Raw genomic sequence first — 24950 nt, 5'->3', positions numbered from 1 at the left:
TTTGTGTCATGTCTGTGAATTGTTTTTTTTTGCTACAAAGTAAAACAGCTGAATGAACATCCTCCAAGAGTAGTGATTCCATATTTTTTGCCAGGGGTTGTAGTATAGATAGTTTTCACATGACGTCACAGAGTCGGGGATTCCCTGGTGGCGGCCATCTTGTAGGGCAAGCTTACCGTACGGGTCACTGAGCACACATTGTAACGCGCGAGTTACATTTATTTATATATTATTTACATTTATAGTTACATTATTACTATTTAAAGCTAGCAATGGTGCACACCTGTTGTATTCACGGCTGTCGTAATAGGTCAGATGATGACGTCAAGCGGAGCTTTTATGGAATTCCCACTGTACGGGAGCACGAAGGCGAGCAAACAAAGAAACTCAGCATACAAAGGAGAAATCTATGGCTTGCGAGAATCAACCGCAAGGATTTTCAGCCTTCCAAACACAGCAAAGTCTGCGCCGATCATTTTATAAGTGGTAAGTTGTTTAAATAAACAAAGTTTATACTGACATGGTACTGTAATACTGTAATGGATGTAAAATTTGTCTTAAATCAACTCGATATTATACACACATTTATATGCAGTGTTGAGAGCTCTAAAACTCCAATGTGTACATACCTTGGCTGTAATTAGGACATGGTTCTCACTTGTTTTTGGTGGACTTCACGGACCCAGCCACAGACAAAATAATTGTATGACTCCAGCGACTTGTATGCTTTGAGGTCGTCAAGTGTGTAGGCGCTTTTAGTATTCACGAAATAGTTCACAATATCAGGGTACGATATGGATGGCAGCCCTGCATAGTCACTTGAAAATGCTTCTTTGTCCACTTCGTAGGGGTCAATTCCCCCAATCAAGGCCAGTTTGGCTGCATACCGTTGTCGTGAGATGTCGTCCAATGTATCCATATACTTCCGTTTGCTTGATTTTGCCGACATTGATCTTTATTTTAGAAAACCGACTATATAACTTAATAAATTCGTCCGAGATAATGTAGCCGGTAGTGGCGATGGTCCGTTTTGTTTGCCCTGCAAGATGGCGGCTGGGGGGGCGTTCCCCGGAATGCCGTGACGTCAGTGAAAACTATCTTGATGGTCACCTGGAATGTTCATGGTCTTAATCACCCAGTTAAATGTAGCAAAGTATTTGCACACTTAAGGAAAACGTCTGTAGACATAGTTTATTTGCAAGAGACCCATTTACGCCTTAAAGATCATGGCAGACTGCATAAGAAAGAATGGTACACCCATAAATAACCTAAGTTTAATTGCAAATCCTGAGGTGTTGCCATTTTAATCCATGCTGGAGTTCAATTCTCAGAAAGTTAAGTTATCTCAGATAAAAATGGTAGGTTTGTAATAATTAAAGGGAAGTTATTTGGCATACCAGTGGTGTTAGCTAATGTTTACGCACCTAACTGGGATGATGCAGGTTTTTTTCCAACAGTTTTTTTTTCACACCTTCCAGCTTTAGACACGTACAAATTGATACTGGGGGGCGATCTCAATTGTGTTTTGTGTCCAAATTTAGACTGCTCTAATCCCACCAGCAAAACTATTAGCAAGGCAGCCCAGGCAATAAATTCTTTCATGCAAGCTGTGGCAGCGGGGGCGTGGTCAAGCGCCGGTCTGTGACAGGAGGGCGGAGTCAGGGAAGGTGAGTGGCAGATTCACTACACCTGAGAGCAATTAACCTGTGTTTGTGTCTTCCCAGTGACCGCGCCCTACTTAAGGAGGGAGAGCGAGAGCAGAGGAGCTCTTGCTTGCTGAACGTGTGTGTGTCTGAAAAGTGCACCTAATTATTAGGCTGAAAAGTGTAATAATAAAACGAGCTGTCAAACCTGATCTCTGTCCTGCCGTCCTCTGTGCTCCACCCATGAACACTGAACCGCTACACAAGCATATGGAGTTATTGACCCATGGAGACACCAAAACCCGCGTTCTAAAGCATTTTCCTTTTTTTCTCCTGTACGCCAATCATATTCCAGGATGGATAACTTTCTTATAGATGATTCATTACTGCCTCTGTTTAGATCAATCAGTTATGAAGCTATTGTTATTTCTGATCATGGTCCAGTTAATATGATACTTAGCTTCCCAGGGCGTCACCTCAGCATGTCTGGCGCTTAAACCCACGATTGCTTTCAAATGATCATTTTGTTAGATATCTGTCTAATCAAATAGATTTTTTTTTTCTACAGACTAACAATTCCTCAGAAGTGAGCAGATGTACGCTGTGGGAGACTATGAAAGCGTACATCAGAGGTTTAATTATTTCATATACAGCAAGTGAGAATAAGAGATTATTTGCACGCCAGAAAGAATTGCAGGACAAAATAAAGGAAATTGATCAACAGCATGCCTCTACACCCTCCCCTGAGCTTTACAAGGAGAGGCTCCCGTTACAGAGTATGATATGTCAACTAGTCAAATGCAGGACCAATACAGTAGACCCCCGCCTATTCGCGGTTCAGTATTCGCGAATTCACATATTCGCAGGATTTTATATAGAACATATCTCCTATACATTCGCGGAAATCTCAGCGATTCGCGGTCATTTGCAGCGAACATATCGAACGTTTACGCACTGCTACATTCTCGGAGCCGAATGCTCGCTCGCTATTGGCTGAAGTTTGAATGGCGGGCTGCTGCTCATTGGCTGATACGAATGAGCGCATTGTACAGTAGTCTCGCGGTTCCCGTAGTTCAGATTTGTTCACGTGTTGTGCGTTCTTGGTATTTTTGAATAATTTTTACGCCCTACAATGGCTCCTAAACGCTCTGCATCTTCTAAGGCTCCTGCCAAGGAACCTAAGCGCCAAAAGAAGGTAATGACGGTAATAAAGCATTTGTGAGCAGTTTTATGGGGGGGGGGGGGGGGGGGGGGGGTTTACAAGTATTCGCGATTTTGGCTTATTCGCGGCCATGTTCGGTCCCTAACCCCCGCGAATACTGAGGGCTTACTGTATATGCGGTCCCGCACTAAGCATTATGAACGTGGGGAAAGGGCAGGCAAGCTATTAAGGCATCAGCTTAGGAAGTCTGTCTCTGCAAACCAAATTACGGAAATAGCATTGGACGAAGGTACGGTTACTTGTGATCTGGGACAAATAAATAGGCAATTCAATAAGAATTTGTATACTTGTGAAATGGCTAGTGATAGCACAATAACCCAGATGTTAGATGGACTGGAGATGAAAGGCATTGAGGAGTCAGATAAAGTAGCTTTGGACCAACCTATTAGTTTGGAGGAAATTGTTAAGTTTAATAACATGTCTAAAATCAGGTAAAGCCCCAGGACCAGATGGTTTTCCCATCAAGTTTTATAAGAAATTTTCAGCAAAAGTGGCCCCAATCTCATTAGAAGTGCATGAAGTGTGTTTTAATAACGAAGCTTTACCTCCCACAATGGCCCAAGCTATAATATCTGTATTGCTTAAGAAGAATAAGGATCCTTTACAGTGTGGCTCTTACAGACCAGTAAGTTGACTAGGATGTGACTATAAAATACTTACAAAAATACTGGCCTCTAGACTTGAATCTGTTTTGCCCAAATTTATACATATAGATCAGACAGGATTTGTGGTGGGTAGACATTTATTTAGCAATTTGCAGAGATTGTTTAATTTACTCTATTCCTCTGATACATCCCCTGTCCCAGAAGTGCTTATTTCTTTAGATGCACAGAAAGTGTTTGACCGCATTGAACACAATTATTTGTATAAGGTATTGGATAAGTTTGGCTCTATATTTCAAGCCTGGGTTAAAATACTTTATGCTGCCCCTCAGGCAGCTGTGCGAACTGATAAGGTACTGTCAGACTACTTCCCCATTTGTAGAAGCACCAGGCAGGGGTGTCCCCTATCCCCCTGCTCTTTGACATTGCCATTGAGCCACTTGCTATTGCTATTAGGAGAGCTCCTTTAATCACAGGGGTAAAAAGAGGGGACTGTATACATAAGGTTTCAATGCATGCTGATGACTCAATGTTTTTTCTTTCTAATCCAAATAGCTCCCGACCTAAAGTACGACAAATAATATCAGATTTTGGTAGGATTTCTGGTTATAAAGTAAACCTGACCAAGAGTTTGATTTTTCCTATGAACAAACAGGTAGAGCCTCCTATTTTCCGTTTCAAAAAACATTAAATTCCGTTTCAGACAATTTGTTTCAGTTATATGCTCAAATGACAATTAAATTGGCATTTTTAGATTTTCAACATATAAAATACATAATTCTGAATCAGAATTCTTAAGTACATGTAATAAATGCATGAAATTTTATGTTTCAGGTAACTGGTGTTGGGAGGCATCTGCATGTTTGTTGTCCTTGTGCATCTATCCCCGTAATCCTGCTTTACTGGCCTGCTGTAGTACAACTTCATATAAAGCTTTAAACTTTCTGTACACAGTCTAATATCTTAATGCACCTTAGAATCAACACTAAATTTCACTTCACTAAAAATGTGTTTCTTTCATTTATTTAAGACTGTAGTTAATTAGTGCTGTTAACTTGATTGTTGACTGGCTCCTGCTATTTTCTTTAAAACTTTATATTGTATATTAATACTTTTATGGTTATCCTTACTCTTTATACATGTACATTTAAATAAAACAATCTCAGTTATCATTTTATCCATGTTTTTCAAACTTTTATTTGTTGTTATGCTTACAATAGGGGTGTCATGAGACACTCATCTCACGAGACGAGGCGAGACACGATATTGGGTTCATGAGAACGAGACGAGATTTTTAAATATTTTTAAGAAAACTTCAAAGATAAAAAAAAAAAAGTGTGTCTGGAAAAATAGAGAGTTCTATTTCCTTCACTCCAGACCACCAGGAAAGCACTAGTGGAAGGATCTTTGCATCCGTGCGTTTCGAGAGTCGCATACAAAAGTTGTCATCTCATGACGTGCCTGCCTATATAAGGCAACATCCCACGTCATTTTGCCTCTTCTTTTTTCTTGCGTTGGAATCGCATCTTTTCTATTGGAATTCTGTGTGTGTCATCAGTTCACTGTGAGAATACCTGCGACAATCTACAATGCAGCTCGTGACTGAAGAGGACTTCAGTGGGACTCGACTCCACGCGAGCTGTTTGGTCGCTAAGGTAACTTGTTTTGTGCATCGATAGTCACTGAATCTTGGCTGCCAAGTTTTCAGGGACAGCTATTATATCGGTCGTCACAAACTGCTCAGTTGCCGGCAGGTTTGTCAGTGTTGAGTGAGTTAGCGAATTGGTTGCCAATAACGTTAACGTGTACTTACAACTTTACGTGAGCATCGGTTTCTGGTTGCTAGTAAATCGTTGTCTGTAGCGGTAAAGTTGCGCTTGCAAACTCGCTAGCCTTGGTTGCCAGGTTAGCAAGCAGCGCTACATCTTGCTTCTTTTCTAAAAAAAAAAAAAAAATTGCAGGTGAGTAGACACTGAGATGGATTCAGTGAGGTGTTCCACTTGCCCCAATCTAATAGAGGTGCTGGATGCACATGATCGCTGCACGGAGTGCCTTGGCATGCAACATCTAAGGGAGGCAATGTCTGATCCATGCCCTTCCTGTGCATTAATGCCGCTTACTGTTAGACAGGTGTGGTTGGCTGGTGTGGAACATGCGTCTAGCAGTTTTCTGCTCTCAGATTCTCAGACACAGCGTAAGCATAAGCTTTCACCACCAGTGCATGCAAAACAGTGCAAAAAATCTAAGTCTTCTGAATTAGAGCATAAAGTGGAACTGCTCTCATCTACAGTGGAGCATCTGCTGCCTCTGCTTGCAAGGCCCCCCCCTACAGCAGGGGCACAGGTAGGTACTGTAGAGGAACAGCCTGCACCGCCTGCCTCCTTGTCACCCGTTGGCTCATGTTCTCAGCCACCTGACCAAGAGGAAGTGATGTCTGTGGCTGCCTCAGACACCTTTTTCAGTCAGCCTTCTTCCTCGGCGCAGCCACCAAGCGAAGTCCTGCCAGGTGTTGAGCCCCGTGATTTGGGCAGTGATGTTACCTCTGGGCAATCTGGGGAGTCTGCCTCAGTGGTGGGTTCGGTGGAGGCCACACTGAAGGCTTTGCTTGCACGTTTGCAGTTGGACACCCCAGCGCCTCCTACCGGATCTGAGAACATGTCCCTGCGCTGTGTTCAGCGTGCCTCTCTGGTAATTCCACAGTGTCGTGACTTTACTTCTGTAGTGGCCTCTGCCCTGGAGGCTGCTACGAAACCTGCCCGTCCAGTCCAGATGTCTCGCATGCTTGCGGCGATGCAGGACCCTGGTGCTGTTGGCTTGGGTAGCATGCCAGTAGTCAAATCAAGCATTGCTTCGCTCACTGTGTCTCCCGATGAAGCACTTCGGGAGCAGGTGCATTGCCCTAACGCTGAGTGCCGCCGCACAGACGAGCTACTTTCTCGTGCTTACAACTCTACTGCCTTTCTTGGCAGGGTGTCTAACTCGCTGGCACACATGCTTGTTATGCTGCACTCGACACTCAACACATCATCGGCAGACCCACTGGCGGCTGAGGTACTGGAACTTGCACTGCAGGCTATGGGTGTCATTGCCAACCAGTGTGGCACTACCTTGGGCACCTTGCTGCAAGCCCGTCGACAAGTGTGGCTGGCTCAATCGCCTCTGCCAGAAGTATGCAGGAACAACCTGAGGCACCTCCCACTGGCACCTGGACAGGTCTTTGGGCCAGCAGCACAAGAGGCCCTTGACAGATGTGTGTCTGTTACAGAGTCTTGCTCCCATCATGTGGGCGTAGCACCCACCTTCAGAGCTCCGCCAAACCCTTCTGCCTCATGCTTTAGGCATGTGGCCCCTAGAGCTGCACAAAGGTCTCCCCATTGACCCCAGCAGCAGGCCCCCAATCCCCCATCTCCCTCGGCCAGGCAGGGTGGCACTCAGCCACACGCGAGTTTTCGCCCTTTTCGACAGACGGGTCCTCCCCACCGTCGTCACCCCCCATCCCTTCCGAAAAACGTAGACAGGACCACTGACAGGTCAGAGCCAGTGGCAGGAGTTTTTACAGGCAGCCAGCTAGCGCGTTGGCACGAAATAACCAACCAATGGCTACTCACCACCCTTTCAGAAGGGTACCGCCTGCAATTCCGCCGCCGGCCACCAATGCATTCGGGTGTGAGGCAGACAGTTATAACCAATCCAAGACAGGCAGAAGCCTTGTCGAGAGAAGTTCAGTTGTTGCTACAAAAAGGAGCCATAGAGATGGTTGACCCCATTGTTCACCCAGGGGTTTTCTTTTCAGTTTATTTTCTCGTTCCAAAGAAAGACGGCGGGTTCAGGCCGATTTTAGATTTAAGAGTGCTCCCTTACTTGGATGACTGGCTTCTTTGTGCGGCATTGCCTGAACAGGCCAGGGAACATGCTCACCGGTTGCTACTACACATTATGGCTCTGGGGTTCAGGGTGAACCAGAGGAAGTGCAAACTGGTCCCAGTCCAGGCAACACGTTTCATCGGCCTTGCCCTGGATTCAAACACTATGCTGGCCAGTCCCACACCAGACAGAATAAGTTCAATTCTCACTGGCGTGAACCACCTTCGTGTCGGGGGAACTCGGCGTTACGTTTCTCTCCTTCAGCTGTTGGGGAAACTCACAGCGGCCTCAGTAGTCATTCCTCTGGGTCTTCTGTGGCTAAGGGCTTTTCAGAGATGGCTTCTTCAACTGCATCTGTGTCCAGTGCAAGACAGGCACATGAGGGTGAGAATAACACGCCGTTGCATGCTCACGCTAAGACCTTGGTCCCAGGCACACTTTCACACTCATGGAGTTCCACTTGGTCCCCCACCGGGACGGTGGGAGGTTATCCGGACAGATGCTTCCCTCATGGGTTGGGGTGGAGTCTGGCGTCGGCAAGGTGCGAATGGCACCTGGCCTGCTCCGTGGCGCACGTCCCACATCAACACACTGGAGTTGATAGCAGTGTTTCTGATGTTGCGCCACTTTCAGGAAGTGCTGCGGGGCAAACATGTATTGGTACGTACAGACAATGTGGCAACTGTTTTCTATATCAATCATCAGGGGGCACAAGGTCTGTAGCTGCGCTTCAGGCACAATCTCCTAGTATGGGCTCAGGACAACCTCCTTTCCATAAGGGCATCTTATCTACCTGGACGCCTAAACAGTGTGGCAGATGCTCTGTCACGCGGCAAGGTGTCTCAAGGGGATTGGAAACTGCATCCAGACACAGTGGAACAGATCTGGAAAACCTATGGGAGAGCAACTGTGGACCTGTTTGCGAGCAGTCAGACAACTCATTGTCCGACATGGTTTTCCCTGGGAGAAGAAACGGCAGCGTTGGGCCAGGATGCTCTGGCCCACGACTGGCCGAGGGCCATCCTTTATGCCTTTCCCCCTCTACCACTGTTGTGGAGGACTCTGCCGTGTGCACGATCACGGTCACCATGTGCTATTGATAGCTCCTCATTGGCCATCCAGGCCATGGTTCCAGCTCCTGCTGTCACTACTAGTGGGACCCCCTTGTCAGCTGCCCAGCAGGCCCGACTTGCTGATGCAGATGGAGGGCAGGATTCAACACCCATGTCCCGAACGCCTGAAGCTCTGGGTGTGGCCCTTGGGGCCCCAGGGCTACTACTGGAGTGTTCAGAAGGGACCAGGAACACTGTGGTGAACGCACGTGCAGAATCTACCCGACGCTTGTATGCAGGCAAGTGGAAGGTGTGTTCTGTGATTGGTGTGCAGAACGCAACATCGACCCCCTAAGCTGCTCTGTTCCACAGATTTTAGATTTCCTACAGCACCTTTTAGAGCTTGGCAGGGCTGCATCTACACTTAAGGTGTATGTTGCAGCACTAACAGCCCACCATTCAGAGGTTGGAGGTGTTTCACTTGGGTCCCACTGGCTGGTGGTAGCCTTTTTGAGAGGGGCAGTTCGTCTTAATCCTCCTCATTTTGTGCGGAGTCCGTCATGGGATCTGAACACTGTGCTCGAATCCCTTTGCTTGCCTCCTTATGAGCTCCTGTCAACAGCTGACATTAAGTGGCTATCACAACAGCCCAGCGTGTGAGTGAGCTACATGCCCTCTCAGTGAGTACTGTTTGTCTTCGTTGGGGCCCTATGTTTGACAGTGTTTCATTGTGGCCTAACCCAGCTTTCCTCCCGAAAGTCTTATCTCCCCAGTTTAGCAACCAGCCAATTTTGCTGACTGCTATACCGGCAGACAGGACGGACTTGCACGCCGAGTTGTGCCCTGTCAGGGCTCTGAGGTTTTATTTTGATAGGACGGCAGCCTTTCATACGACAGACCAATTGTTGTTTTGGTGGCGCTCCGAGAGGAAGGCCTCTGTCCAAGCAGCGGCTCTCCCGTTGGGTTGTGGAGGCAATCACCCATGCCTATGAATCTATGGGATGTACTGTGCCCTCTCCTGTCTGCTGCCATTCGACACGTGCTCAGGCAACATCATGGGCAGCTCTCCGGGGTGTACCACTCTCTGACATTTGTGCTGCTGCAACTTGGTCCAATACATGTATATTTGCCTGGTACTACAGGCTAAATGTTGCATCCATGCCATTGCTGTGTGCAGCTGTTCTTCCAGAAGGTGGTGATGCTCTTCTGAAGTCCTCGTGACTGGGTTGGTATTCGTCTTCCACTAGTGCTTTCAGCACCGCCCTGGCGGTCTGGAGTGAGGGAAATAGAACGCTGGTTACGAATGTAACCGTGGTTCTATGACCAAGTGGAAGACCGCCAGGGTCTCTGGTCACTCGGATTGCGCGAGAATGATCTTGAGGCCAAATGACATGGGATGTTGCCTTATATAGGCAGGCACGTCATACGTCATGAGATGACAACTTTTGTATGTGACTCTCGAAACGCGCGGATGCAAAGATCCTTCCACAGTTGAGACCTTTGGGCACTAACTATGTCTCCTGCAGTTGAAAAGACTCGCTCACTTGGGACAGAGGTAGCAGGGATAGAGAGATATGCTTTGGCAAGTGGAGACAACAAAGGATATTGAGTGCAGTTTTCTCTCCACCACTTCAGAGGGCAGCTTCTGAGTGGGAGAGAGGCCTCTCTTCTGTAGTGTTCAATTTCTCTCTCAATCTGTTGTGATCTGTTTGACTGTTCTGTCTCTGTAGAGAAAGAGTCCCCTAGCAGATTCTCAAGTGCAGTCTTCTTGGAAGCAGGTTCTGTCACTTCTGAATCAGCTCCCAGATACCCTTTTCCTCCATGTGTGGGATAGTGAGCTCCACTGGTGGTTGCCTCCTCTGCCCTCTACTCAGCAGTGGTCTTTAAACAGCAGAAACATTAGCATTAATCTTAACCAGAAAATACCCCCTCTTCCTCTAAACACATACATAAGTGTGCATGCGCGCGCGCACACACACACACCATGACTCTGTTTTTCAGCTGGAACTGAAACTATGCCAGCATATCAACGGTGCTGTTCCATCGTGTAGTGATGTCCATGATTAACTTGTGTGGTGGTAGTTGTAGCAGTTTCTGCTTTGACATTAACACCGTGGTAGCTGTAGTACTCTGATGGAAAAAAGCAGCCACACGTCCCACCCGCCCGAGCAAACGAGCGACGTGCGCTACACTGAGACCAGCCTGCGTAGCTAAGTTTATAGTGTGGGCAAAGCACTTTATGTGCGGCTCCAATCTTGCTTCGCGTGCAGCCGCATCCATGTTACGCGCATTATCAGTTACAATAGCGATGCCATGGTTTGGCCTTGTAAGCTCCCAGTCAGTGATAGCTGCTTGTAAAACTTCGGCTATGTTTGTCCCTGTGTGGGACTCGAAAAGCGGGCGAGTCTGAAGTACAACATTTACCATTTTCCAGTCACTAGTAATTGCGTGAGCCGTAATTGTGATATAGCTCAGCATACGTCTAGATGTCCAACCATCGGTTGTTATAGCGATGCTTTCTGCCTCTTTTAGAGTTTGTTTAATCATAGCCTTGGTCTCTTCGTAAATATTTGGCACCACTGTGCGAGCAACATGTGAACGTGACGGTATGGTGTATTTTGGTTCCAAAGCGTGGAGGAGTCGCCCAAATCCTGCATTTTCTACTACAGAAAACGGTCTCATATCAGCTGCAATGAAAACGCCTATGTCTCTTGTTATTGCCGTGGCTCTAGCACTTGACTGTGGAAGTTGAGGTCCAAAGGCATTTTTAAGTGTTGCCTGTCCTTTCGTCATTTTCTTTACAGCCATGACTGGCTTAAGTAGAGAGCCATGGTGGTGCTGTAAGTGTTTTTGCATAGTGCTTGTATTAGCCGCAGTGTACGGCATGATTTTCTTACAGTGCTTACAAATGGTTTGTGCCTTGTCTGTCGCTGTATTGCCGTTTATTGTTTCCATTGGGAACCTAAAATGCATCCAGACATACGACTTAAAAGTAGCGGGAGCATCTTCTACCCGAATTTCCTCCAACTCCGACATTACATTGGCTGCTAGTACCTACTAGCAAAGATCCTCTGTAACTGATAACTGTTTTTTGTTTTTTTTTTGTTCCCGCGAGACAGGTTCAAGCTTGACGAGAAATATCGTCATGTTTTAATCTCGTGAGATCTCATTACACCCCTAGCTTACAATGTTTTCAGTGCAACGACAGGTCTAACAAAGTGTGTGACAGTGTCCATTTAATATATACTTTAAATAATTCAAATTATTTAACAGTTAACTATTATTAGTTTAATTTACATTTTGCCTGTAAATTATTCATTTAATAATGCACAAGTCTTCAAACTCTATGTAGAAAATCATTCTTCGGAACATAACTTCTTATTTAAGAACAAACCATTAAATCATGAAAATAATCAGTTGCTATTATGTAATGTTAAACTGAAAAGCCTTGGTGCAAACTACTAATGGAAATCTGACTGTTCAAAATCTGCCTTCAAGATCACCATTATAATACAGCATTAGGAGTTCCTTTGTGCTTTCATCGCTGAGAGACTCACGCCTGTCATTCAAAAGGTGTTTGTAGTTGGAGAAAGACCTTTCAACATCAGTCATTTAATAAATTAATCAAAATTATAATACTTACTCATGACTACCCAAATCACTTTATCTAACAAAATGTTTTATTTATGTTTTTAAAGCATAGTTAAAATTAAATATTTTAAAAATTTTATATGTGCTGCCACCTAGTGTGATGCAAGGTAAACATCCCTGGGGACACCATCAAAACATTATGGAAGACAGGATTTGACAGGTTGATAAATCTTCATGTATCTCACCAATTGACGGATTTTAATTCCAAAAAAAGTTTTGAAAAGGTCAGAATGTGTAGATTCCGTTTCTGAGCACTAATTCCGTTTCTGACCCCAATTTCTGCGATTTCCGTCCGTTTTCCGCGATGGCGGAAAATTGGAGGTGCTAACAGGCTAGACAGATGTCTCTTAGCTCATATCCATTCCAAGTAATATGCGATAGCTTCACTTGGGTGTTACAGTGACGAGTAACTTTAAAGATCTGGACAAAAAAAAAAAAACTTTAGGGCCTTGTTAGATAAGACGAAAAGCGACCTGTCCAGCTGGGCAACCTTGCCTTTGTCATTGGCAGGGCGAGTTAACTCTGTCAAAATGACTATCCTACCTAAATTTCTGTTTTTGTTTCAGACACTACCTGTGTTCATTCCCAAAGCATACTTTAAAGATTTGGATCAGCTTATATCTTCCTTTATATGGAACAAAACAGTTCCACGAATCAGGAAAGAGTTTTTGCAAAGACATAAAAACGAAGGAGGTTTGGCTCTCCCAAACTTTATTAATTACTACTGGGCCGCCAGTGTACATAAAATCCAATTCTGGATGTCACCTACTGAGAGCCAACCATTATGGGTATTGGTGGAGCAAAGTGCAAGTTCCCCTGGGAGTTTAGCAGCATTGGTGTGCGCTCCAGCGCCTCTCAGTGAGAAATATTTCACTAATAATCCAGTAGTGAGTGCAACACTTAAAATATGGTCTCAGTTTAGATTACATTTCAAACATAAAGCTACCTTACCATCCAGTCCAATAGCAGCAAACCCACTTTTCCCACCATCTATGTTGGACCCAGCCTTCCCTGTTATGGAGTAGGAAGGGCTTGACCTATGTCAAGGATTTGTTTGTTAATGGCACATTTCTAACTTTCCAACTGGCAGTTCAGTATTCAATCCTGCAAACACATTTCTTTAGGTTTTTGCAGGTGAGAGATTATATTAGGAAAAACTTCCCTTCGTTCCCTGCCCAGCCAGATAAAGACTGGACTGATGAGTGCCTCCATTACGACCCATCCTGGGGGGGGGTCAGTCTCTAGGTTATATCAAATATTCCAAAGTGTCTCCACGCCTTCACTTAGCCATATTAAAGAGCAGTGGCAAGAGGAATTAGGGAGAGAGATCTTGGATGTGAATTGGCAATATGCAATGGAGAGGGTACACTCCTCCTCGATATGTATCAGACATGGTGTAATGCAGCTTAAGATTGTCCATAGGCTCCACTTATCAAGGGCAAGACTTGCCAAGATATACCCTAATAATGACCCAACATGCCTTAGGTGCCATCTGGCACCAGGAACATTATTTCACATGTTTTGGTCCTGCTCTAAATTAGGTACATTTTGGTCTGAGATTTTTGATACGTGTACACAGGTCTTTAGCAAAAACGTAGACCCTGACCCTTTGATTGGTATTTTTGGGATTGCACCCTTGGGATCTGAATTTACAACTTCACAAATCAGTTGTCATTACATTTACATCTATGCTAGCGAGACGACTCATCGTACTGAACTGGAAGTCTGTTATCCCTCCATCATATGGACGCTGGGTGGTGGATGTTATGGCCCATCTTAAATTAGAAAGAATGAGGATTGCCTTAGGAGGCTCAAAAAGGAAATTTTGGAAAGTGTGGCAACCATTTATAGATCATATAGAAAACAATTTCAGACCTTGCATATGATCATAGGATGGAATCACTGCACACACACACACCTTTTGTGTGTGTTTTTTTCTTTTCCTTATATTTTTGTGCTGTATTTGGTTTTTGTTTATTCTAAGTGAGGTTCTAAATGTTAAGCTTCTTTGTTAGGTACACTGTAGAATTGTTAGTATGTTTAATGTGTGACTTCATTGGAATCTCCTGAATGTATACACTGTAAGTCAACTTTGAAATCATGTGGAGACCAGAGAAAACTCAATATAAATAATTTCATATATAGACCCCTTGACGTCACGCATCACGTGATAATTACAGCTGGGGTCAGACAGACACCATCTTTCATGAAAGCAAGGCTTAATCTGTCTTCAATATGGTTAATTTTTGCGCTGTTTTTGCTTGTTCAAACAGAAATAGATAAAAAGCACTACCGTCTCCCCGCTATCAAGAAAAATGTTAACAAATAGAAGCAAATGCTTCAAGAACAACAAGGAAATGAGTGGTTAAAGAATATGAGGAGAAGAGCGAAGCCTGAAAACTCCAGAGAAATTCACAATTGTATTTAAAATGTATTTTACAAAAGCAGAAAGTCGGAAATGAGGATGGAAGGGTTTGTTTGTTTTTTCTGTTCGCATTCAAGTTAGCGCCTTCATGAAAGCGTTTGATTTTCTTCCAGGTAAAGCCGCTTCCTTATTCGACACAGAAAACCCAGATTTGTTTCAAACAACTCGGGCATAAAAAAACTCGACACGGAGCGACATGCGTGATAAATCCTGAAAGAATAGAACAGATTAAGAGCAGAGAGACCTGGAGCTCTGTTTCTGTTATCAGAGGAACACAGTCCAGTGCAAAATATTTATATACTGGTTGTATTTTTAAATATCATCCACCTCAAGGTTTAAAAAAAAAAAAGTGCTGCTTCATGTCAGACACTGATTCAGTTACAGATTGCCAGGTCTGTATAAAACACCCACAATCTACACTAACCAATAATTTTAAACTCAAACATCCTGTCGGTCATGACGCAGCGCCGGGTTTTTTTTTTTTTAACCTAGATGTGGATAATATAACAAAAAAGATATATAAATATTCTCAAACACAGTACTGTTCAAAAGTCTTGGCACCCTATTATTTTCTTCATACAAACTTTGTGGATTTCTATTTTATGATTTCTACATTATTGAGCAACGAACCTACAGTCAGAGAGTTCTACAGAAACACACTGAACTGTACAACAGCTGCATGCATGTGAAATGGAAATAAATCGACTAAGGCAGGAAAAACTATTTTGGATAAAATTGTTATTGTCCATTACAAGTAAAAAAGTAACCTATAACCAAACCTGATAATAAACTTAATCAATAACGAAACTTCAACTCAATGTGTGATGTTCATTTTATGTTGCAATTCACAACTATTCTACGGTTTTCCTAAAAAAAAAAAAAAGTAGTACTCTCAAAATAGGGGGCAAGTGATAATATTGGGGGGGATGGGGGTCGATTCCATTATACCTAGCAATCTTCTGAATATATCTAAACCCCAGCGCACACCTTCCCGATTTCATCGGGGCTTCGTGTGTCGGGCGATCGGTTACGAGTATATGGGCCTGGTTTGATCAGTTCAAAATTCCCTGCACACATTTGCAAGACATCGTACACATTCAGCCTGAATAGATGGTCACATGTTCAAGATATCACGTGATATGTTACACACATACATACAGAAGTATTAAATTTTGAATATTAGAATCAAAAAGGGATAATAATCCCAACTAGTAAAATCAATAATAAGAACTGATTCTCATTTGTTCAGTCATTCTTCAAATTCAACTTGTTCCGGGATTCCGGACAAGCGATTTCTGTACCACTGACAAATTCTATAATACTTTACCAGGCATTTTCAAAGCGGACACGATTACAGCCATAGCCTCGTTCCTCTTTTCCCGTTTGCTGTAATCAGGTGAACTATTGTCATAAAGACAGGTGGACGCTTCCCAAAGTGACACAAGTTGTGCATCCCGGTCTGCAGTCCATGTGTGATCAATCCTGGCACTGCAATTGGCTGTTTAAAATTATCGTAACTGATGAGATCGTAGTAACAATGCACACACTACCGATTGTGTTGCGTACGAGGAGATCGCGTACGAAAATTTGCTCACCGAGTATTTGCTCACCTGCCTTGACTCACATGAGCTTAAGTGACATCCCATTCCTAATCCATAGCGTTCAATATGACGTCGGTCCACCCTTTGCAGCTAGAACAGCTTCAGCTCTTCTGGGAAGGCTGTCCACAAGGTTTATGAGTGTGTTTATGGGAATTTTTGACCATTCTTCCAGAAGCGCATTTGTGAGGTCACACACTGATGTTGGACGAGAAGGCCTGGCTCTCAGTCTCTGCTCTAATTCATCCCAAAGGTGTTCTATCGGGTTGAGGTCAGGACTCTGTGCAGGCCAGTCAAGTTCATCCACACCAGACTCTGTCATCCATGTCTTTATGGACCTTGCTTTGTGCACTGGTGCACAGTCATGTTGAAAGAGGAAGGGGCCAGCTCCAAACTGTAAAAACAGTCTGCATGCCTAGGTGCTTGATTTTATACACCTGTGGCCGTGATTGGAACACCTGATTCCGATAATTTGGATGGGTGAGCAAATACTTTTGGCAATATAGTGTATCAAGACCAGTTTGATCTGAACCGAGAACCGATGAAATCGGCTATGAGGTGCCCCCGCACACATTTACGATTCGCAAGCGATTTAATCGGCCCGACAAAATCGTAAGCGAATCGGGAAGGTGTGCGGTCGGCTTAAAGCGATCAGTGGCTTCTTAGACTGGTACCAAAATTCAAAAAAGTGCTTATTTAAAGAGTTAAAGGCATTTTTGAGACAAAGTCGGCAAACAGTCTTATTTTGTCAATTTGGGTGTGCCGAATTCAAATCTGCAATAGGGCAATTCCATGTAAATGTCAACCTCACCATGCAAAAATAAAGCAACATGTAATACATCAAAACCACTCCCAGAGATATCACCTAGGCCTGTATTTTACAGATGTGAATAAGTTGAACCAATTTGTAACCAACCTAAAGGCCCAGTCCCACTGGCCGATGGACACAAAATGTATGCAAAAAGGACACAGCGGACGAGCAAAATTTCGGGGGTGGCTCTATCCTTTTTCATCCGCTCCAGAAATGAACAAAATTGGCGAAAATTTGCGAAAACAGAACGGAAAAGAATGGACGTGGGTAGTATATAGCGGGGATGTTAAACGCATGTTCATAGGAAGCCTAGCGGATGGAAGTGGATGGAAGTGGATGACAGCTCCGAAGGGGTTACCGGTGATAACTGAGAAGCGGACGCATAGCAGAAAGAGCGGATGCATAGCGGATGAAGGGGATGCATCACGTACGCCTAACGGAAACAAAGGGGATGTTGCGCGGATGTATATCGGATGCAGACCGATTGTCCGCTAGGTGTCCTTCTACATACTCTAGACATACTCCAGACATCCTAAATATACGAGATACATCCCAGATATAAACGCTTTGTCCATTTTGAATACTTTATATACGAGATGCATACGCTTACATCCTTTCTATTTCCGTGCTACTAACGATGAATAGACGTTTCATGTACCTTATCTTTCCTCCCTCTTTCCATTTTCAGCTGCAGCGGATGTGAGTTGCGAGGATGCCCAGAGGATGCAGAGAGGATACAGCAGACGTTTAACGGATGATAACGGACATAGAACGTTTGTTGCTCGTATATGTCGCGGATTTACATCGTACACGGCGGAAAGTTCATCCGTTCTAAAAGTTTTGTGCAGCTCAAAACTTTTTGCGCGGATGAAAGCACAGTGGACGGATGCTCGATGGATAGAGCGTATGAAGCACATATGCAATGAGTACACAACGGATGCATAGCGTTTTCCAACGGATGGCAAAGATTTTTTTACGTTTTACATGCTCTTTGCATCCGTAAGTGCAGTGGGACCGGGCCTTAATATGTCACTGTCAGTCTTTCTTTCTTATAATGTAAAACCCAAGCTAAAATCAACTTTGATCATGTACAATTCTATATTATTGCCACAAGCCACAGAAATGTATGCTAAAATCCACAAAACAGCAAAACAATAGCCATCCTAAATATTATTTAAGAACTTTGATAGTTTTAGCTGATATTTAGAGAGTTTTTCAAAGGGTTATGGTGGTTAAATTGCTGATTTTCTAAACATATGCCATGTCTATTTCAGACGCGTCACATCCATAACGGAATTTCGTCACATCCGTAACGCTGACTTTTCCTTCCGAAACTCTGCATGAAATACAAAATATTTTAAACAAAGATTTTTTTTAATATTCACCTTGGACCCCTCTATCAAATGGATATCTCCATTTCGACATTAGGTTTACGATTTCAGAGAGTTTGATAAAAATGTACAGTCACCCAAGAAAAGTGATACTTTTTCTGTCACATCCATAACGCATCTTTTATTGGCATTTCCTGGCATGCCCTAGATGTACTATGGGAATTGTTCTTGTTCTATCACTTCTCCAGTATGGTACAGCCTTAAAATATGCAACACCTGTTTAAATACTGGGAGACAATAAAACATGCACTGGGTCATTTGTTGCCATTTTGAGTTCAAGTGTCACGTCCATAACGCTGGAATTGCTCAATATGCCAAGCTCTATCTGACCTCTGTTGACCTCTAGAGGTCATTGAACTTTGGGCCTGTAAACGTCTCAGCTGAACCCAGTTTCTCAGCTTTCTAAGGAATGAAATGTACTAAAATGATTAATGAAGTTAGCAAATGGCCTTGTTTGTTAAATGTTTGGGTGCTGAATTCATCTTTCATTTGTAAAACGACATATGACCTCTGATAACCTCAAGGTCATTAAACTTGGCCTATAGGCCTATGCATTTAACGGCATTTTTAAATTGACTTTACTCCCCCAAAAAGAATATGAACAGACAAAAAACAAATAGAAAGGAACAAATACAACATTAAATGCCAGTCCATGTGACTTACTTTTCACAATGAGAATGCCTAGGCGATCACCTTACATAACATTCCATTACATTTAGCGGTTATTGTTTATACAAAGCTACTGAAAAAAGGACAGATTCAGCAGCATACAAAATGTGGGGGCATACAGGGTATACAGGTTAATCAGGGTTAGTATATATGAGAGTTTTTTTCTTTGTTTTTTGTAAAGGCTTTACCCCGTTTAAAACAAAAACAACAAAGAAAAAAACTCTCATATATACTAACCCTGATTAACCTGTATACCCTGTATGCCCCCACATTTTGTATGCTGCTGAATCTGTCCTTTTTTCAGTAGCTTTGTATAAACAATAACCGCTAAATGTAATGCAATGTTATGTAAGGTGATCGCCTAGGCCAGGGGTGGCCAACCAGTTGGAGACCAAGAGCCACATTTTTTACTGTATTACTGCAAAGAGCCACATCATACACATGGGTACACGAACATCACCCATCTCTTCCTCTCTCTCTCACACACACACACCTCTGCTCAGCCAGATTAATAGTAAATGTCACACACCAACATATTTACTCCTACAGTACTAAGACCACAGGCTGAGGCCAGTCATTTTTAACAATGAACATTGTGTGCACTTACTATGCATGCTGCTTAGTGGGGCATTACCAAAAAAAAGCCACACCATACACATGACCGCACATGAACATCGCCCCCCCCCCTCGCTCTCTCTCTCTCACAGACACACACGCACCTCTGCTCAGCCAGATTAATAGTAAATGTCACACGCCAACATGAGAGAAATTTACTCCTTCAGTCAGTACTAATACCACAGGCCAGTCATTTACAGCAATCAATATTGTGTGCACTTACTATGCGTGTTGCTTAGTGGGACTTCTGACATTCCTTGCCTTGAACAATCCTCTTCAAATCTGGCTTGTATTCCGTCGTTGCCACTCGAAGCAGTTCTTTCACATGGGTTTCAGTCAGAACAGAACGATGCTTTGACTTCACGTTTCATGGTAGAGAACACAGACTCACAGACGTATGTTGACCCAAACATTGACAGTATCTTAAGCGCAGCCCGTTTCACATTCGGGTATTTTTCCAATGGCACACTTTTCCAAAACTCAATGGTGCCTTCCCTCAAAACAGGTTTCAGTTGGTCTTCCTCACGAAGATCGATCATCTCCAACTCAGCCGCAGCCTCATCTGTGACAAGCGGGGCTTTCAAACAGTCCATCTCCGCATTGAATGGGTCAACGAGGAACGTAACCTGTGGCCTTTTCAGTTGTATATCACGGAACCGGGTTACAAAGCTTTCGTGCAGGTTTTCAATTAGTGTTGCATATCTGGCTCCTTGCTTATTCAGGGAGGCGGGAAGCTTTGAAATGAGCTAATGACGACTGACCTATAAGGCAGAACGGCTTGCCATTACGTTCAACAAAAAAGTATAAACTCTCCCACTCTGTTAAAAATGTCCTATGTTCGTCTGCATATTTTCGTTTTGCTGTGCATTTTTTCATTGCCATTTTGAGAGGCTACTTGACACAAGATACACCTTGCCCAAAAACTTAGCGATTATCTCACGCACATGTGCATTTGACATGACCTGAAAATACCGTAATATACCCAAGCAAAGCGAAGATGCATTTGACGAAAATACCATACTGAACTCAAGCAAAGCGCACACGCACATTAAAAAAAAAAAAACACACACAAACTTCGATATGAACGCAAGAGCCGCATGACACCGGGCAAAGAGCCGCATGCGTCTCGCGAGCCGCGGGTTGGCCACCCAAGGCCTAGGCATTCTCATTGTGAAAAGTAAGTCACATGTACATGGACTGGCATTTAATGTTGTATTTGTTCCTTTCTATTTGTTTTTTGTCTGTTCATATTCTTTTTGGGGGAGTAAAGTCAGTTTAAAAATGCCGTTAAATGCATAGGCCTATAGGCCAAGTTTAATGACCTTGAGGTTATCAGAGGTCATATGTCGCTTTACAAATGAAAGATGAATTCAGCACCCAAACATTTAACAAACAAGGCCATTTGCTAACTTCATTAATCATTTTAGTACATTTCATTCCTTAGAAAGCTGAGAAACTGGGTTCAGCTGAGACGTTTACAGGCCCAAAGTTCAATGACCTCTAGAGGTCAACAGAGGTCAGATAGAGCTCGGCATATTGCAAGATTTGAATTCGGCACACCCAAATTGACACAATAAGACTGTTTGCCGACTTTGTCTCAAAAATGCCTTTGGGTGTCACAATTCTGGATTTTGGTACCAGTCTATCTAGATTACGAGCTGATAACTTATCACTAGTTGTTTGCACTACGGCAGCCGTTTTAGTTTGCTAGCTGTTTTACCGGAAGTGAAATTGCTAAGAAAAGTCACGTGAGTGAGACCCAATAATACATAACATAATGGCAGTTAGCTAAACATTAAGCCGGTTTTTTTTTCCAATCTTTGATATGTAATATCTCAAGAACGGATAAACATATTTTTGTTCTGTATTTAATTCTGAATTCAATGAGACCAGTTTGAATTTCCACCTGACTATGAGAGATAAATAAAAGTGATTGCATTTTATTTCTTTGCTATCGTTTGACTCATCGTGCAAACTTTATAATCAGTATATTTTATATATATATATATATATATATATATATATATATTAAACGAATGATAAAAGAATTATTGAACTCGGTTTTCACAAAATATCGTGATTTGTGAGTGTTTCTGCCTTCAGTATCGGTTCATAACTGCTGCTTGCTCAACACTAACAAAGCACGATATTTTGTTAAAACCGAGTTCAATAATTGCTGAATGTATCGTTTCAGGTCGGACAAACATTGTAAAGTTACTTCAGTGCTGTTTACAGACCAGTTGCGACTGGGGAAAGTAATGTCTGAGCGCTTCCTCTGCTTCCTTCAGCTCTTCCTTGTTCAACAACTTCATGGCTTCGTAGAGCTCCTGCTGATAAAATCCAGTCCCACACAAAAATACTGGTGAAGACGGGTCAGATTTCCGTTGTTTACCCTCAGCGCGCATGCGCGAAATCATGACATTTTCTTGTGTTGCTGCGTTGAGCGGCTCGTGCATGGAAGGCCATTGGGGCCAAAACCAAGAGTCAGGGAGCATAATAACCTACTTTGCAAAATTTGCCAAGTCTGGTTTCTCAGTATTAACCCTTTATTTACAAGGGCGGGTGGGGTATAAGGGCGATTGGGCGACGCACTGCCAAAACGAAAAAAGTTTTTTTTTTTAAACAAACTTTCACCAGTGCTGCTCTAGGCCGTTTTAATCTGTCTCTGGGTATCATTGTCCAATCAGGGTGGTCTTGCTTCTAGAGTACCGCCCCTTTTGGGGCGATTTCAATCACGTTGAAAATCGCCTAAGAGTTCACTGATAGAGTCCCATGTTAATATATTTTTTTTCTCCTAACTGACACTTCAATGCAATCTCTATGGGTTCTGGAGGGGCTTGCCCTAACGTGCTTGAGTCACTGCGAAGCGCGGCAAAGTTGCATTCGATCCACTCAGTTTCTGAGGTGAGATGGATGTGGAAAGCAATTCAGTGCGGTCCTTAAAAGAAGTTCCATTTAGTCAGCGATCAAATCGAGCTAAATTGGCAACAAAACAAGCTGGACCCTCTCGACCAAATCTAAACATAAAACAAATTTCGACAAAGGGGGGGAAATCATATACTCGAGGTTTTACTTCAACATGGTCCCAGCGCAAATCCTGGCGAGCTGGCTGCAAGGACGCCTCAGCGGTTTTCTGCTCCCCCTGCTTACTTTCCCACCCTGGAGGTGGCTCCACGGACAACACTGCTTGGACTGTCACTGGCAGGGGCGGTCCGACCGGGGCGGCATCGCGGGGGGCGGCACGAGCGCAGGTGCGAAAAAAAAAAGGTCCCAAAAAAAAGGTCCCCAAAAAAAACCCCCCGAAAAAAAAACAAGACGGGCGGGGGGGGGTGAACATTTTGGATAGGGAAGCCCAATACCAAAGTTGCGCAGGTGACGTCATCATAACAAGAGGCGTCAATACCTGAAGTTGGTCAGTTCTTGTAGCTCAATTGTAATTAAGGGTTTGCAGCAGTGTTACACACACACAAGTGTAACATGCAGCAAAAGCCATCATGCATCACGTTTGCTGTGGGCACAAAACCCCATATAATTTAAATAACAAACCAAATATGGTGCCGCAATGCATAGGACACAAACTCAAGACGCCTCTCAAATGTGCAGACCACATTACATTACATTGAGCAAACGCTTTTGTGTGTGCGTGTGCATGCGAGAAAGAGGAGAGAACAGAAAAGCAGAACAATCCAAACAACTTCAAAACGGCTGTACGTTTGATTGTGTGTATGAACCGAATGAATTCCCAAGATTATTGTGGTCGTGGTGGTCAATTGGTCAAGTTGAAATGGTTCAGTCTCACCTCTCGCGTTAGGTGGTCACCACTACACACTGACGGTGAGTTTGTGTTGGGGGAAGGGGGAATCATTCAGGAGGAGGTCGAATGACAAATAAACGGAGTCGTACTCGGAGATAGATCTAATGGATAGGAAAAGGTCAAAGCCATCAGGTGCCCAATTCCGGAAGAAAAGGAAAGAAGAGGAGGAGAAACGAGCAAAAGAAAAAGGTATGCTTTATGAATCAATTTTAGTGAGTGACATGAATTAGTGCCCTAATTAGCCTTATATTATTGATGCTTGCTAAGTCGGACGACCTGGCCTGGCCTGCCCCCCCAACATGAAATTAATTTCAGCATAACGATGAGGCTTTGCAACAAAACGTTTAAAGTTATTGCTGTCATTGCCTTGGGTTAACATTGGGCTCTGTATTAGCCAACAGAATGTTGACAGCTTTACATGGTCGTTTAAACATTTCTCGTCGTGTGTTGTACGTCGCGGACACGGCCTGTTATAAATTTGCTGTTACCAGAATGGCAATGATCAAGTCGTAATGTATTACTTAAGACTCTGTGTAATGTCATAGTAGTGTAGTACTATGGTAGTAAAGTCTTTTTGATGACTAGTACAACGTTCCGCTGGCGGGATTGTGCATATTATGGGGCTACAACAAGTTAGGCACACACACACACACACACACACACACACACACACAGAAACACTAATGCCTATATCCCAATGTTTATTTCAAATTAGGCAGTTGTGCTTTCTTAAATAGCTGTGGATAGCTGTAATGTGAAGTCATTGAGGCCAAGTTTACATTAGACCGTATCTGTCTCGTTTTCTTCGCGGATGCACTGTCCGTTTACATTAAAACACCTGGAAACACCGGGAAACGGGAATCCGCCAGGGTCCACGTATTCAATCCAGATCGTGTCTGGTCCGGTGCTGTGTAAACATTGAGAATACGCGGATACGCTGTGCTGAGCTCTAGCTGGCGTCGTCATTGGACAACGTCACTGTGACATCCACCTTCCTGATTCGCTGGCGTTGGTCATGTGACGCGACTGCTGAAAAACGGTGCGGACTTCCGCCTTGTATCACCTTTCATTAAAGAGTATAAAAGTACGAAAATACTGCAAATACTGATGCAAATACTGCCCATTGTGTAGTTATGATTGTCTTTAGGCTTGCCATCCTTCCACTTGCAAGTGGTAAGTGACGCGCATGCCCGATATGCACTGGGATCACACACACAGCGGCTCAGTCCCGAATCACTGCTCGTGCGCTTCACTTGCGCGCTCTGTGAGCTGCGCAGGGCCGGAGTGCGCACCCTCCAGAGGGCACTCGCTGTTCAGGGCGGAGTGATTTGGAGCGCAGGATGCCTGCGGAGCCGAGCGTATCTGTGTATTGGCGTTGCTGTGTGCACGCGAATCGTGTATTGGCGTTGCTGTGTGCACGCTAATCGTTTTAAAAACGTTAATCTGATGATCTGCTGATACGGTCTAATGTAAACCCCACGTGAGTCTTTTTGTTTATTGTTTATCTTTTATTGTTTATCGTTTATCTTTTATTGTTTATCTTTGTATTTTTTATTGCACTAGTCATTAAAACTGGAAATTTGTTCTTGAAAA

The 24950-nt window shown here is 43.7% G+C and overlaps 1 protein-coding gene across 4 annotated transcripts in view; it reads right to left on the bottom strand.

Annotated features, from left to right (window-relative positions):
- The window catches only part of LOC132889213 (glycine N-acyltransferase-like protein Keg1), a 57579-nt gene extending 35649 nt beyond the window's left edge, over positions 1-21930 (bottom strand). For 2 of the 4 annotated variants that reach the window (XM_060925476.1, XM_060925478.1), the window contains exon 1: positions 21781-21930. In XM_060925476.1, coding sequence (XP_060781459.1) covers positions 21781-21855 — 75 coding nt within the window. In that variant the 5' untranslated portion in view covers positions 21856-21930. Of the gene's footprint in view, positions 1-16069; positions 18056-21780 lie in introns of those variants that run through there. The other 2 variants (XM_060925477.1, XM_060925479.1) reach the window with 2 other exon arrangements.
- Positions 21931-24950: the final 3020 nt, after the last annotated feature.

Source organism: Neoarius graeffei, chromosome 7 (genome assembly GCF_027579695.1).
Source record: "Neoarius graeffei isolate fNeoGra1 chromosome 7, fNeoGra1.pri, whole genome shotgun sequence".
Classification (NCBI taxonomy): Eukaryota; Metazoa; Chordata; class Actinopteri; order Siluriformes; family Ariidae; genus Neoarius; species Neoarius graeffei.
Note: the sequence above shows the minus strand (reverse complement) of the source record. Positions and strands in the feature narration are given on the sequence as shown.